General features: G+C 42.9%; 1 protein-coding gene across 2 annotated transcripts in view; it reads left to right on the top strand.

Annotated features, from left to right (window-relative positions):
• REPS2 (RALBP1 associated Eps domain containing 2) overlaps nucleotides 1-16,980 on the top strand; it is a 186,269-nt gene that overhangs the window by 154,320 nt on the left and 14,969 nt on the right. For both annotated transcript variants that reach the window (XM_069462874.1, XM_069462873.1), the window contains exon 15: nucleotides 15,949-16,032. In XM_069462874.1, the coding sequence (XP_069318975.1) occupies nucleotides 15,949-16,032 (84 nt within the window). The remainder of the gene's footprint in view (nucleotides 1-15,948; nucleotides 16,033-16,980) is intronic.

Raw genomic sequence — 16,980 nt, 5'->3', positions numbered from 1 at the left:
GGATTGGAGGAGAAAAGATTAAGTATAAACCTACCCCCCTCCTTTTATTTAAAGGAGAATTGAAAGTTTTACTGGCTATCAACAAATGCTGTTAGAATTTATCTCAGGAACTAGTTCAAAAGAAAGGAAAAGTTCTATGATGACATTTATTTTACTTTAGTATTATCAATAAAAATAAAAACTATGCAGACAACAACAATGTCCAGGAAGAAGGCACTGGTTAAGTGTATTGTCTAATTAGAATATTAGGTAGCCATTAAAATGATTACATGGAAAATAGTAGAAAAGAGGTTTAACAGCTGAATACTGAAATGTTTCCTGATTATACTACATGAAAGTATTAATAGTAGACTTTTGATGGTAAGGTTTTCTGTTCTCTGAGGGTGATCTTGAAGGTCCATGGTGCATAGTAATTGGCCCCTTTCCTGTGGTCAGATTTTGAATTACTTTTAGACTGGCCAGTGTTCCCTTCCCAGTGGGGCTTTGAAATTTTGAACTCTGCAGTAAATTTCCACTCTTTTTAGGGGTCTAAAGGGATCACTTAGGTAATTACTTTATAATTTACCTATCTTGTTTTGTAATTTGTTTTTATAAGTTTCTGCATTGGGGGAGATTGTATATATGTAGTATTTATATGAATTGGGGTATCTGTGAAGGTCTTTGGACGGTTCAGTGCTAAACATCAAGTGTCTACTGTTAAAAATTTGGAGGTAGACTGCTGAGTAATTGGTAGAAGTTTAAATAGCTGTTTTGGTAGGAAAATTATGCAGTTTTTCTTTTAAAAATTTCGTCTCTGTAAAATTCCTCTCTACCAAAACAGCTATTAACTGATCAACACTTATGTGCATGTATAGAAGTAACATTCATCGGGTGTTGGGCAGGTGGGAGGGGGGAGAAGGGAATGGGTAAATTCACACCTAATGTGTGTGGTACACACTGTCTGGGGGATGGGCATACATGTAGCTCTAACTTGGGCAGGGCAAAGGCAATATATGTAAACTAAATTTTTAGTTTACATAGAATATGTAATATTCTGAAATATTCTGAATATTCTGAAAAAAACAAAACAAACAACCCCCCATCCCCCAAAACTATGTACTTCATGGTTTGGTCCTTGGATGACCTGTTTATAATAAAAACATTTGGTTTGACTTAAAAAAATTTCCTCTTACAATTAAGGATTAGGGAAAAGGAAAAAAATCCTCTGATACGATGACTAGAATAAAACAGTCTTTCAAGCTTTACCAGAATTAAGTGACCTTTGGAAGTTACTTTTAGAGATCATGCTCTCAGAAATTGTGATAAGACATATAATGTTCCATAATCACATGGTTACAATGACTCTAGCAATTGTGAGGTTCAAATAAAGTTTACTGAAATATGTCATCCAGCAATTTTTTCATCCGTGTTCTTTGGATAGTAAACTGTTATGGCCCTCACTCTTAAATGGTAATTTTACTGTGTATAGAATTCTAGACTGAAGGTAATTTCCCTCAGTATTTTGAATGCATTACCTCCTCTTCTGGCATTTATTACTGCTGCTGCCAAGGATTCTACTGTCAATCTAGTTTTGGTTCTTTTGGAGCAACTTTATCTTTCTCTAGGGTGGCTTTTAATAGTTTACCTTTATTTTCATTGTTCTGTTTTGATGTCACTATGATGTATCTAGGCAAAGATTTAAATTTGTTTATTCCAGGTGACATTCGGTGTGCATTTTCCATCTGGAAAATCATGTCTTTAATTTTAGAATATTTGGTCACATCTCTACAGGTTTGGCTTCTTTACTTATTTCTTCTATTTCAAAATTGATTTTAAGAGTATACAAACCATAGAGGCTTTATGATTCTTCATTTTTTTTTTCTTACGGGTTCCGAGAAGTTGCTGATTCTTCATTTATTTTATTAATTTATCAAGCACTTCAATAGAGTGCTTATGTTCCAGATGCTCTTCTAAGTGCTTTACAAATATTAACTCATTTAATCCTCATAACAACCGAGTGCGATAGGTTCTATTGCTGTCTTCATGTTGCAGTAAACCGAGGCACGGAGAACTTCAGCAACTTGCTCAAGGTCACACACAGCAAGTCAGAGTTAAGGCTGCAATTCTGACCCGGCTGTCTACCCCAGAGGGCCAGCTCCTACTAGTTTGCTGTGTTTTGAAACTATGGCTCAGAATTATTTTCTTAACAACCGAGCTGACATATTATCTTTATCAGGGATATTAATACATTTTATTTTAAGAAACCTCTTAATAAATTAGCTTTACCCCACTGCTAGCAACTTGTTTTCCTTCTTAGGTTTCCCCCTCCTTATTATTAATATATTGTGCCCATGATATTGTTGTATTGTATAAAGTTTATCTTGCCGGCATCATTCCTCTAGAGATGCCATGTGTTCATGTGATGTTAATGGAATGTGCTTACTATGGGCCCACACTTTGTTGAGACTATAGGAGCACAAAGATTGTGATCTGATCCCTATCCTGTGGCTCCTTCATCCTTTCTCGCCCTCTGACGGCAGTCATGCCTAACACCATCCATTCTGCAGTCTCTCGTGGTACTTACGTATAACTGTGTCATTTCCTGGCTATCTCACTTAAACCCATTTCCTCATGCTTTATTGACAAGGGTTGTAGGCAATAGCTGGTCACTGTGTTTCGCATAACTAACAAGATAGTCCTGTTTTTCCTCAGGGGCTCAGTTATGGTTGGTTTCTAGGTTGCTGAGCAGTGGAATCCTCATTTCTCTGCCCCCACTCCCACCCACTGTGGCAGAAAACAGGAAACACTCTAGAGAGGGTCAGGAGGAGCACACGTGGAAGTGGGGAAGAAGGGGAGGGTGCCCACGTGTGCCGTGGTATTAATGGGAAAGGACAAGGGAGGACAACCAGGGCTCTGGCTCAGGGAGGCAGCCTGACCTAGGATTGAAGAGCATGGGTTCGGGGTTCAGATCCTGTCTCTGCCACTTACCTGCTTTGTGACTTTGTGCAAGTGACTTAATCTTTCTGTGCCTCAATTTCATCATCTGTAAAATGGGGATAATGGTAGTGTCTGTTTTCATACATTTGTGATGATTAAATGAGTCAAGATCTGTAAAGCACTTAAAACAGTGTGCAGCGTGTGGTCAAGCCTCAGCAACAATGACCTGTTATAATTAGTATCACTCCAGGCCCAGTGAAACAGAAGCAGGGTCTAGCTGGCAAATGCAGAACACACTCAGGAGAGCCAGAAATTAGCAGTCACAAGTCCAGAATAAGAGCTGGACTGGCTTGCTAAACCACTTGTAGTAGAATTATGCTCTTACCCACTTCTGCTACCTTTCATGGGCTGGCCTCTGCCTACATCAGGAATCGGCCAACTACAGCCTACTGGCCAAATCCAGATCGTCACCCATTTCTATAAATAATGGAAATGAGAAGGAGAAGAATAAGTTGGCAAGAGGCACACACAGGCCATCTTTCTTCAGCCTACTTTCCAGTGGGGAACACAAGTCTCAAGAGAATCTTACCATAGATCAAGAGAATGGAAGTGAGAAGAATCAATAGAAAGGTGGATAGGCCTCCCCATCAGCCTTTCATGCACCATCTCCTAACACACGGATTGTTATGCCTGTGTCTGTGCTTTGTGGGTTTTCCTTTAGGACCTTTGTCTTACCAAGATGCTCTGTCTTTCAGACTTCACTAGCAAAACTCTGAGCAAATATCCTTTCTTCAACTGGCAGCTTCAAAGGCTTACTGTGAGTGGGCCTTCCCAACTCTGTGTTTCTCAAGCATAATGAAAAGAAACCAGACTGGGCCTCACCACAGCAGTGTACCTTGAAGGTGACGAAGAAGGAAACAAGCCTGTCCAGAGAAAACAGGGGAAAGGAATTTTTTCTTCTCAACTCCTTCCTAAATACCCTGCTCTGCCCAGCAAGTTTTGCAGGCATCACCTAGAGGTGTGTTAGTAAACCTTCTCTCCAGGAGGCAGGGGTGGGCTCAGGGAGGGAAGTCCCAGTTTGTAGCCTTTGCTGCTGTCTGTGTTGTAAATTGCAAGCGGAGTTGGGAAGAGATGTGCATCATCAGCCCACCAGTACTAGTGTGTGCCGCAGTAGACAGCCTTGCTTGCCTCTGAATCCTTGTGTCAAGAAGCTGTGTGCCAGGCAACGAGAAGTTTTTTTTCTTTATGTATTATGCCAGTGATTTTAGTCTAGGGCACTGTTTCAGCCCAATCTCAGAATGTGCTGTAAGAAATGGGACCATATTTTTGAAGTTGCTAGAGGCAAAATCTTCCTCTTGTTTACATTTAACTTGTACCACTAGGTGGCACTTTAAGGACATTACAGGAAATTGGCTCTACTGGATTTATTTCTTTTAACTCTTTATTGAAGTATAATATGTATATAGAAAAGTACACATTGAATGAGAAACTCAGTGAATTTTCACAAGCTGAACACATGCATATAATCAGCACCCAAATCAAGAAACAGAACTAGCACCCCAGAAGCCCCCCTTGTGCCATTTTCCAGTCACTATCGCCTATTCTTAGGGTTACCACTATTCTGACTTTAAACAGCATAGATTAGTTTTGCCTGTTTTCTACTTTATACAAGTGGAATCAGACAGTATATACTCTATGTCTGGCTACTTTTTAAAAAATGATGTTTGTGTCATTCATCCGTATTATTTTATGTATAAGAGCTGTAGGTCCTTGCTATATAGTATTCCACTGGGTGTGCAAATATATCAGTGTTTTCTACCGTTGATGGACATTTTGTCGTTTTCAGATTTTGGCAATTATGGGTAGTGCTGTTATGAACATTCACGTACAAGTTGTTGAATGGATGTGTGTTTTCATTTCTCTCTGGTATATACCTAAGAGTAGAATTTCCGGGTCATAGGTTAGGCATATGTTCAGCCTTAGTAGATACTGCCAAACAGTTTTACAAAGTGTACTGATTTACACTCCATCAATAGTGTTCCCATTCCAGCTCCACATCCTCATCAATGCTGAATTTATTTTATAGCTGGTTCCTAACTCTTAAATAATTTTTACAACTACCTCTCTAGCCAGCTATTTCTAATTGAAATTTTTTAAAAGCCACATTCCTCTGATGGATGTAGCTCATGCAGGAAGGGCTGTGTCAACCCAAAAGGGGAGATTTATCACAGTCTTAAATGTGAGCTATTAGTGGTCAGAAAAGATGTTGTTCTAACATTCTGTCACTAATACAGAGCTACGGAACCAGGAAGGGAATTCAAATTATAAGTGTGGTAAAATATCAATTCATAGGCCAGGACTTTGAGGCATTTTGAAATTTTTATATAGTTTTATTATTGTTGCCAGGCCTATATATGTCAGGAGTGGGGACCAGCACAAAGGACTTCTAAGGGCCTCATTAACGAATGCCTTTCAGTTGTGTTGCTGGTGGGTGCCTGTTTACTAAGTGGGTGTATGGTTTGGCAGGAGGCATGCACAGGGCATCTTTCTTCAACCTTGTCCATGGAGAACATGAGCGTCCAGGGAATCCTGCCATAGCTCACCTTACCTGTGAGGCTCATGTTGTTGACTCTGCAGATGGTGTTATAATATGGCCGTAGAGAATGGGACTCAGATTTCTGTTCTATTACTAGAAATTGGAAATAGAAGAACAAATCCCTGGTCATAGTCAAAATATTCCTCTTTTAGACCAAAATAAAGCATCCATAGTCCTTTAGTTGTAAGAGTAAGTCTATTTCATAGATACTGTCCATAATTCAGTGGGTTCCAGGAATCCCCCGGGGATTCTGCCACATGACTGCTGAATAAGTTGCCCGTTATAGCCACTAATTATTCACTTTTGCCGAAGTTGTCCCTGAGCTCCTCTGTCAGGTTTTCTCCTGGATGTCTTTAGTGTTGGATTGGTCTGCCATAGGTGGGGGCCCACCAGAGATGTTCAGTGCAAACTGCCTGAGATGTCTGTGCTGAGGCAGCCGTGAAATCTTAAAGTCTGAAAGGGCTTTCATTTTAAAAAATTTCTCCCCTCCAATATTGATAGCAGTAATATCCAGTGGCACAGATTTGGATTGTGGATAGCCTGCTTTGTGGGATCTGCTTATATTCTAAATTAGAGTTAGCATTTTCTCAGTGTAGGTTTTCATCTATTTGGCTAAAGGGAAAAACGTCCCTTATGTTGAACTGGCTGCTGCTTGCAGTAGCAGAAACTATGCCTGGGAAACCAATCGTAGTTTTAATCCTAATTAGGATAGTAGCTGCCATTGCTGAACAGTTACTATGTATTTTAATAATTGTGCTTAGCACTCTAGACACGTGTTGCACTTACTCTTCACAATGCTGTGAGTTATGTGGATCATCCCCATTTTGCAGATGAAGAAATTGCAGCTCAGAGAGGTTAAGCACACGACCAGCTTACACACTGAACAAGTGCAAATCTGGATTTGACTCCAAAGCCTGTTCCCTGTAAACCCTGTGCTCTGTGGCTCCAGTTATCATGGGATGAATTCTTGACCACTTGTCCAGTGGAACATGAAACAGTGTTAGGTTCATTGCTGGCTCATTCCACACATTGATCAGAGGACCTGCTATGTGCCGGCATTCAGCCTAGACACTGGGAAAATGATAGTGAAGCAAGACACAGATCTTGCCCTCCAGGTGCCTACAGTTCAGTTCCATTTCTGTCTCTTACAGGTGACTTGGGTCATGGATTTTGGTAATCATTCTTGTTGAGAATTCGGTCCTGTGGACCCTCTTGAGGCTACATTTACCTACGCTCTCTGAGCCTGGTTGTGGAATGATGGGGTTTGCTGTTGCCAGTGTGCTGCTGGCCATCGGTTCTGCATCTTCTATGCCTGGATTTGACCAAATGGGCCTGGTGTGTCCTGGCCTAGCAGAGACGGGGGTCAGGTGAAAATTAGGACAAATGACATTTAGAATACTGATAGGATGCCAAAAAGCCCCTAGAGGCTACAGCAGGATTGTCTGTTTATCTACCTAGAATTTAACCACTGTCTTTGTGATCCCATTCTTGGGATCTGCCTGGATTCTTGGATGATAAATAGAGCTTGAGTTTCTTTTTCTACTCTGTCAATAGCATGAATATTGCAAACTTAAAAAAAAGTCACCAATTATTTTCATCTTGGCAAAGTTCTGCAATTAGATTACTTATTTGTAAAAAATGGCATTTGAATTTTTTGCTACAAATCTGACTTTTAAACAAAATCTAATTGCTAAAGATTTTGCCCAGCTGCAAATATTTATTTATGGACCCATGTGGCATATATCCCCATTCCCTCCATGATAAATGGATGAGAAAACAATTAAGAAGCCTAGTTAGTAATTGCAAGACCACCTGTGGCCTTGACTAGACTAGGGCCTTGGAGACTTGCTTTTCTCATCTCTTAAATGAAGAGTTTGGATTGTCAGTGGTCCCCAGTTGGTCTGGACTAGCTGCATAAAAATCACCTAGGGAGCTTGTTAAAATACAAGTTTCTAATGCTCCATCTCTAGGAGATTCCAATGAAGAAAGTCTGGGGTAGCATCTAGAAGTCTGTAATTTATAAAAAAAAAATTCCCCAGATAATTCTCCTGCGCCAGCTATATTAGGGAACCATTGGACTAGAGGATCTAGAACAAACAGAATTGAGTTGGGAAACTTCTGGTGTGCTTGAGGATTCAGGGAATACTTATATGCCTGGAGGAGGTTCCATATGGGCAAACTAACCCAGTTATGATGCAGAGGTCAATTGGAGCCAGATGATGGAAGACCTTTAACTGGCTGAAGGATTGTGTTGTATGTCATAGGCCACAGGGAACCACTGAAGGGCTATGAGAAAAAGTATTCTGATGAGATGGTGCTTTACAAGATTGATTTCTCAGTGGTATGCAGGGTGGACCAGACTGGACAGGAACTAAAGGCTGGAAAAAGACCTGCTGAAGTCATTGCAGTGGCCCAGGTGGGAGATGTGATGAGCACCTGGACTCAGATGGGGCACTGGGAACTGTGTAAAGCTAGCCTGTCTCAGTGGAACTGGAATCTGAGACATGTTGTTAGCTACTTAAAAAATCTGTACTTTATCAGTGTTGTATTCCTCTGCCTAAACTATTATAATGGGTGGTTTTTATTGTGTTTTTGTCCAGGAGGTTTTAAAGGAGTACAGTAAATAAATTCACGCAGTGAAGTAGTTGGAAGCAGCAACAGCTGCTGCTGCAGGAAAGGAGGGAGAAAGAGGAAGGGAGGAAGGGAGCCCTTTTTGCCAGACAGCAATCTCATCCTCACCCTGCCTCCATACTCTTGGCCAAAGTGAGAGGGGGAGGGGAGTGCAGCAGGGGCCGCTGGAGTTTGGACCTGTAATCACTGTGGAGAATGCTCCTCCCCAGGGATTGGGTGAATTCCATCTGGCATTCATGTCAAATGGAATGTCCTTCCTTTGTTCCTCTAAAATCCAGGCTATGGTCAGTGTTTCCCAAAGTGTGCCCCACAGAACATTATTTCTGTTGGATGTTAATAGGAGTTACATGAGAATAAGGAGTCGAATGAAGCCAAATAAGTTTGGGAACTGATAGGTTAAGCAAAGGCAAGTGGATTCCTTTACCCCACAGAATTTTGGAGCATGTAATGTGCTATGTGCTCAGTGGATCTCCAAGAAGGAGATAGACTAGGTGGTGTTTCCTAAGCTTATCTGTAGATTCCTTTTCCCCCTAGGCTAGGGGCTGGCAAACTATGGCCCACAGGCCAAATCTATCCCACCATCTGTTTTTCTAAATAAAATTTATTGGAATGGGGCCATGCCCATTCATTGTATTGTCTGTGGCTGCTTCAGCATAACAGCAGAGTTGCAACAGAGACAGTCTGACCCACAAAGCTCAAGATATTTACTCTCTGGCCCATTACAGAAAAAGTTTGCCAATCTCTGCTCTAGACAATTCATGGAACTGGTGTTTCCCGGCACCCCCATTTGAGAGATACAGCTAGAGAGAGATATAAATGGGTTGTTCTAATACTGTGTTATGATGAATCTGCTTAATTTTGTTCAGTTTCTATACTGCCATAATTCTTTCTACTTGCTTTAAACTATCTCTCAACCAGTACCCATCATCCAAGATCAAAACCTGGGTTCCATGTGTCCTTGTTATTTACTTTTACTTACCACATTCTAAACATCACCAAGGATGTATTCAGTTTCCAGTCTAAATAGCTCTCAAGTCTACCTGTCCCCATGCCTACTAACCTGGCTTAAATGACCGTCTCTTGTCTTGGTTTCTTCTTCAGCATTCTAATTTGGTTCTGTTCTTCCAGTGTGAGTTGCTTCTAGTCCTTTTTTACTCACTGGATCCAGAATAACCCTTCTAAAATACAAATCTAGTCAGATCACTTCCCTACTTAAAATCCTTCAGTGGCCTCTATGGCCCATGGCCCACGGCCCACAGGATAAGCTCCAAATCCTCAACATGGGTATTTATCAGTCTGCATATCAGAAACTACTCTTGGTATTTCATACTGGAAGAGATTTAATTTAAAGAATTAGGTACTTACAAAAAGGATTAGACATTCCCAAGCTTCTACCTGTTGCAGTGTAGGGAAAAGCATAGAAGTGGGGGATGGTGCCAGGTAGCCAGCAGACAATCCAGAATGATCCAGGTCTGTAAGACCATGTATGGCGCCCCCCCCCACTGCCCTTCTCCATCTTCTGTCCTCCCATTCTTCTCCCTCTTCCTCACCCTTCCTCCAGCCTACTAGGTCCCAAATTCTAGAAATACTGGAGTGCTCTTTTAAAAAAAGAACTTTCAGATCCAGAGATATGATTTAAAAAAAGAAAAAAATCTAAAAATGAATCTTAAAATAAGTAGCATTTATTAACTCACAGTCTATGTGGATCGGGAATTTGGGAGTGGCTGTGGCTTACATTCTCCCATGAGGCTTCTGTGATCCAGGACTGCAGTCATTTGAAGGCTTGACTGAGGCTGATGATCCACTTCTAAGATGGCTCACTTACATGGCTGTTGGAAGGAAGCCTCACTTCCTTGCTACATGGACCCCTTGTTAGGACTGCTTGGGTATCTTCACGATATGGCAGCTGGCTTCCCCCAGCACAAGTGATATGAGAGAGAGAGAGAAAAAGACAGAGGCAGACGCCAAGGAGGAGCATGCTAGAGTGCTTTAAGTCCCCTCTTCTGAGAGTAGCTTGCATAGTGTCTCAGGTCAGCTTCCCTAGAGGCAGAACTTGAGATGAGGATTCTTAGAAAGTGATCTGTTGAGGGAATGCTCTTTAGGAAAAAAACCTAGAAGAAGGAGAGGGAAGAAAAGTGGGGAAGGCAAAAGAGCCAAGCAATGATGTAGTCTCAGATAAAGTCTGGCCCTGGCCTGATCCATGGGCAGGATTCTGGTATGTAAATTGCATCACACAGTTCCCCCTCTTTGAGACAGGGGACTGGCCTTTTACATCCTTCTCTAAATCAGTTATTGTGGGCTGCTGGGGGTGGAGTTGGAAGGTGGGCTTCCGTCAGTTGAGGATAATTCTCTAGAGAAGAGGGCAGCTGTGAGTCCTTAGTAGCCAACACTCAGAGCAGCTGGGGGATGGATGTACCAGCCAGGGTTAGGTGATCTGGGTGGGGACACCACAGCACCTACTACAGCTGGCTTCCTCCTACTCATGTCCCAAGCATCTACTGTGGTCCCTGACACATCAGAGGTACAAATTAAACATCTGTGTAATTGAATAAATGAATACACAAAAACGCTTAGCCTCTCTGAGCCCGTGTCGATTTCTGGGAAGCCATTTAAGCAGGGACCGTATTGTTCCATCTACCGTGAGGATGAGCAAAGCCCCAGGACAGTTCTCCGCATCCTGAGTGGCAGCTCCTTCTCAGTCCATGTGACCTTTCCAGGGTTTCCATTGCACGATTAGAATGAAAATATGCTAGTCATTTGTGGCCAGGGGAGTGTTAATATTTAAATAGAAGATGCATATTTTTAAAAGGAACTTTAGCTCAAGTTTCAGTGAGCTCTTTGCTAAAACTACATTTTCCTGGTTTGCCGCATCCTGGCTGGGTATGTGTTGTTACACTTGGAGCCATGAGTGCAGGACTGCCATTTGCAATATTAATTGTAATCCAAATATTTGTTTCTTTCACAAGAGTCAGACATTGGATTTCAGTTCAGACAAGCGAAACTTTTGGACAAGGCAATATTGTCGTGGGGGCAGACTTCTCGAAAACACAGAGGAAGAAGCGAGCCATTGAGACCCCCCTGTTTCCATGGGTTATCATTTTTCCAAAATTGGTAACTTAGAAAGTCTGAAGAAATAGCAAAGAAACCTCCCTGGTTTGTTGTTCTGCTTTCTAGCCGCTAGATCTAATGTAAGCCTCACACTGTTTACTTGAAGGAAAGTGAAATAGCTTATTGTGAAGAGGAGCTTTTGCATGTCTGAATCTCATCTTTAGTTTTTCTTATCACAAAGCTGGGTTTCTCTGCCTGTCTCTTTTCATGGGATAAATTCTGGCTCTGTGAAGGCTCTGCCTTATTCTGGGACCTTCCTGATTCTCGTGTTCCAGGTCCCTCCCGAGATTTGCCCCTCTGCATGCTCAGTAGGTAGGCCCATCTAGACTCAGTCATGGAGCAGTAGGAGGGTGTGAGAGATCTTAAGTTTCTTCCTAAAGAGATTTATGGTCAGATTCAGCCTGACATAACACCATGCAGTTGTCTGTTACCAGTCATAGAGCTAGAAAAGCCATACAACTTCAGGAAGGTAAGTAAGAAGCATTTTCAGACACATCTCAACTGCTTCCTCATCCTTCCCGACTCCCACCCCATCGTTGTTTTTGTTTTTAGAGGCGTTTAAGAGAAAAAGAGACAATAATAAAGACACTCTACTACTTTTGCTGTGTCTAGAATCCTCATTTATGTTGAAAAGAGGGTCAATTTATTCACTGCCCTCAGTATTTCCATAAGAACAAGACTTTGCTCATCTCCCCAGGGAAGGGAGTGGTCCAACAAACGCTTCTCATGCACCCGGTGGAGGAGAAGCAACCACTGGAAAGGCAGAGTGTCTGTGTCTGTCACTCCTCCTCTCTCCTCCTGCCTGGTAGGATGTGTTGCCACACACCTGTGGTCCCTGAAGGAGGCTGCATGCATAGACCTCGGTCCAGAACATATGCCTTCCAAGCAATAGATTTGTGAGTGGAAGGCAAGAAAGGGCTTCAGGTCCACGGTTCACAGGAAGCCCTGCATTCAGGTGGTTATCGGGCCCTCACTCAGCTGTTAATAAAGCTGACGTTTGGCTCATGGGTCTTAGAATATGACTCCATTTGTATGAACCTCCAAGGAAAGTGGGGTGAAGGCTTGCAATTCCCCAGACTCCTGACAATGAATCGATCCTGGAAAGCTTTGCTTAGATGTTTCTCAGACACTTCAAACTCAGTCTGCCTTAAAGTGAGCTCCCCTTGTGTTTCCTATCTTGGCGATTAGCCTCAGTATTCTTGTGGTAGCCCAGGTTGAAATTCTGGGTGTCACAGCATGGGAGGCCCTTTGTGAGCTTACCTTTTTTTTTTTTTTTTTTTTTTTTGAGATAGGATCTCACTCTGTTGCCTGGGCTAGAGTGCAGTGGTGTGATCATAGCTCACAGCAACCTCAAACTCTTGGGCTTAAGTGATCCTCCTGCCTCAGCCTCCCAAGTAGCTGGGACTACAGGCATGTGCCATCATGCCCGGCTAATTTTTCTATTTTTTGTGGAGACAGCATCTCGCTGTGTTGTGCATGCTGGTCTCAAGTTATCCTCCCACCTCGGCCTCCCAAAGTGATAGGATTGCAGGCGTGAGCCACCGCAGTCGGCCAGAGCCTACTTTTTGAGTCTCCTTTTGCACCATCCTTGTGCATTGCCCCTTTAACTGGGTGCATCCTGCTCATCAGTCAGGTGTCAGCTGAGATATCTCCTGCTTCCAAGTCTTTGCCAACACACGAGGCTGGGTGCTTCTGTAGTCCCCATGCTTTCCTACCACAGCCCACTGAATCACATTTGCCTGGTCATTTCCCTGCCGCTCCTGCTAGACCTCAGGCTCTTCGTAAGCGGGATCTGTGTCTTGTTCATCCCTGAATACCAGCGCTAGCACAGGGCTTGCCTGTAGTAGCTGTTCAATAAATGTGTCTTGAACAAATAACATTTAGGCCTAAGAGTACCTAAGGCTGTATAGTAAGTGGTTACAAGCCCAGCTTTGGAAATTCAGGCCTGGGTTCAGACCCTGCTATTTATGTGACCTTGGGGGAGTTACTTAACTTCTTGATCTTTGATTTCTTTACCAATAAGATTGGGGTAATAACTACTTCCTAGAGCTGTGATGATGAATTGCAGTAATCCACGCAAAGCCCTTCGAGCAGTGCATGACATAGTAAATGTTGAATGCATCATAGTATCTATTAACAGCAACAGCAACAATAATCTAGTTATCCTTAATGGAAGGGAGAAGGCTATAAGAAATAGTTGGAACTAGAAATCAGGCATGTTGAATGCCTGCATGATGGATTTAGACAAGGTGGGGCATTGGCTGGGATAAAATGTACGAGCAGATAGGATTACCTGGGAGAGAATGAACAGGGAGGGAAAAATGGTCAGGGGAAATGAAGACAGAACCTTGAAAAATCCTACATTTGAGGGATAAAAGAAATCAAAACAGGAAAGAGAAAAAGAATGATTATAAGTAGCAGATTGCAGCTTCTCAGATGCCAGGGACAGGAGTTTTAAGAGGTAGTCAAGGGTGCCATGCTGGGCAGAATGTTAACAAGAACAAGACTAGAAAAGGCAGCCGGAATCTGCTAAATGGGAGAATATTCACACCTTTAGGAACCAGCCATTTCGGTAGAGTCAGAGGAAGAAGCCACACTCTGCAAGAGGTTAGAGAAGGCTGGATTAGTGAAAGACTGGGCACACTAAGGCAGTTTGTTGTGTTACATTGTGTGCTTCTGTAATGTGGATTATTTGTGGGTCAGTAGATAACTGATGTCAGCGTGATGTGGAAGTCACTTTGGTTCATAGGTGGGTTTTGCTCTCAGCGTGTGAATGTTTTGCATCCCTGGCTAATAGCAGCTGAAAGCAAAGTACTCAAACACAGCGGAAGGTAGCAAGCCTCGAGGAAATAGCGGGGCCCACAGGACACCCAGTCACCCTGTGTTCTTCCACTTGGCTGTTTGGTGCCTGCTCTGTCTTGAAGTGCTTTGCAGATATTCCTTGCTGATCTTTGTGCATTTAGTCATTGATCCTGTATCACTCCGGACCTCCAACCCTCTGATTACTGCTTCTACCACACTCCACCTTCCTTTTTTAAGGGAAAGAGCCATACTTACTAGAGTGTTTCTTTTTACCCCCCAAACTGTTTCTAGCTTTATTAATGATGCTTTTCATAAACAGTCATGCTATTTCAGGCAGGACATGAGCAGACAGTCATTAGCAGCAGACAACAACTTTCAAACTCTCTCTTCAATGGACTAACAAAATCAGAAGGCCACTATAAAACCCAGTGAAGTCTTCATTTGGTGCTCTGAACAGGGAAAGTTTAGAGTGAGGGTTGACATTTCACATTTTGCATGTTGTTTAGCAGCTTTTCACAAACCAACCCTGACTTTCAGGAAATGAAATGAAAATGGCAGCATTTATCTGAAGATCCACAATCTAGAAGTGGAACCACTGCTTTTTTGAGGAGCACCATCTCAGTGGTGTCACTGGAAAGTCCAGGTTGTTTGACATACTGGTAACCAATTTTGGGGGATCAGATCCCAAGAGTTGTCTGGGTTTAAGGGAGTTACGTTCATACCGAAGGCAGAGAGGGAGCAGATGACATAAAAATGAATTTTAGTTTTTCCATAGCACACGCATCTAGGCTAGGGTGGCTGTGTGTGTCAGCATCAGGGAATTCCTCCTCCTGGGAGCCAAGAGGATCTCACAAAACTAGGAGGGAGAAGTGTTTTCTCCACATCAATTCAGCTTCAGAAACATTCTATTAGTGACATATGCCCCTTCCCCCGGAACAACAATGTAGTGTTCTGTGTGCTAACAACATAGCTCAAAAGAAAAGAAAAGCAAAATCCTGCTTTTTTATAAAACTTGTTAAAAAATAGTATTTCAAGCTACACAGTTAGCAGAAGTACTTAGTTACCCAAGATGCACACACTTCCCTTGGCATCACCAGCGCCTTCAGCTTTCTGTGCCTTTCTGGTCTGTTTTGACATCTCCCTTTTCTGCAGGGCTAGTTCCCTCCTTGCCAGTGCCGGCTTTCCCCTTTTCCCTTTGGGTAGCTTGTCCCCTTTCTTTGCAGGGGCCCTTTTAGGTCTGGGCTCTGGCTTTGGAGGAGTAGGTTTAGCCAGCAACCTTGCTGATCTTCTCTGCGTTTGTTTTTCGCCTTGGCTTTATCTCCTTCAGGCTTTCTCTTGGGCATGGTGGCGATGGCAGGAGGACGTGGGCGCTGGCCGCGGGGATGCAGTGGCATGCGGGCTGTAGTCGGTCCTGGTGGTTGTTCTTGCCTCTTCTTCTTCACGCTGCCGCTAGAGTGTTTCTTTGTTAGGAATTTAACCTCTTAAAAAAAATTTCAGTGTTTTTTAATGATGATGATTATTTTTGTTAGTGCTTAAGTTACAAATCTTAATTTCTTTTCCAAGCCTATTTTTCTCATAAGCCCTGTTATTTTTAGAGTTTGATCTTATGAAGCATGAGTTTTTTTTTTTTAGCAATATGTATGTCCAATTACAGGAGAAATTCCCATGATTCCTTTTCTAAGGTTGAACAATACTGGAAGGAGGGGCGGGGGGGGGGGCTGGATAGTAGAGTCTATGGAAGGTTTTTCCTAAGGATCAGCAGAGCTAACCATTCTTGACTGCAACTTGGTCTAAATTAGTTTTCCCTTAGTGACTATCTTCCTGAATGCTCTTCATTATATATTTAGGTAGTCATGTTTTTGCATTTCTGTCCTCTCTCTGATCCCTTACTACAGTCTGAACAAGTGTCCGAGGCCGAGTTACTCCCACAGCTGAACAGAGCCCCTTCGCAGGCTGCGGAAAGTAGCCCGGCTAAGAAGGTAAGGCCAGCACAAGGGTGCTGTTACGATGCCATGGTGAGTCTCACCCCTGGGCTTCTTGCCTCTCTTAGCAGATCTACGGTTTTAAAGTTTCCATGTCCTGAAATGAATGTTAATGATCCAGATTTCCTGGAATGCAGGTTCTTTGTGAAGAATAGGGTCCTGAACATTCTTGGGTTAGAGCCTTGATGTCACTGACAGTTTGTACTCCCCTCCTCAACCTTCCAGCTAAACATGGTGGCCTTGCTTTTGGCAAGATCAAAAAGTGCTATTGGGAGGGACAGGTGTCTTTAGTGAAATCCCACAAACCTGCTAAGCCTCTGTGCACCTCTTGGGGTGGGATAGTCTCTCCTTCTTGGTCTTTGTACTATGGTCTCCTCTTGCATCCTGGTATAGTCACCTCTGCCCAGCCATGCTCCTGAGTCACCACCTGTCATTTGCTCAGTAAGCACCACTCACTCATCCTGCTCTCCATTCATCTCCTCACCCTCTTCTTGCCCTTTCCCAGACTCTCCCAGGCCCTTCTCCCATCAAAGAGAGCGGGCCTTGGGCTCTTTGCTTGACTTCATATAGGAATTAAAGCTTCAAAACTTACATTCCAAAAAGCCCCAAAGTGAGGCAGGGTCCTATTTTGTCTTCAGTTAGAAAAGACCCTGTGGCATGAGATGCACACAGGGTCTATGTGAGTTTAAATGACAAGAAGAAGTAGTAGACTGCTTGGAACATTTTTTTTTTAAAAAGAAAGAAGAAAGGGAAGGTCACTGGAATCTGATTCCTGCATCCTTCCAGATGACAAAAAGAGGTAATAGACTGGAAGCATTTAGAGAAAGAAAGAAAGGAAGACTGCTGGAATCTCATGCCTGTGTCCCTTCAGTTTGTGCCGAGCCACGAATCGGTGAATAGAGCACCCACCAGATCTTGGGGATGGGGCTAGAGGAATGTAGGGCA

The sequence above is a fragment of the Eulemur rufifrons genome, chromosome 30 (genome assembly GCF_041146395.1).
Source record: "Eulemur rufifrons isolate Redbay chromosome 30, OSU_ERuf_1, whole genome shotgun sequence".
Classification (NCBI taxonomy): Eukaryota; Metazoa; Chordata; class Mammalia; order Primates; family Lemuridae; genus Eulemur; species Eulemur rufifrons.
The sequence above is the reverse complement of the archived record's forward strand: the minus strand, read 5'-3'. Positions and strand labels throughout refer to the sequence as shown.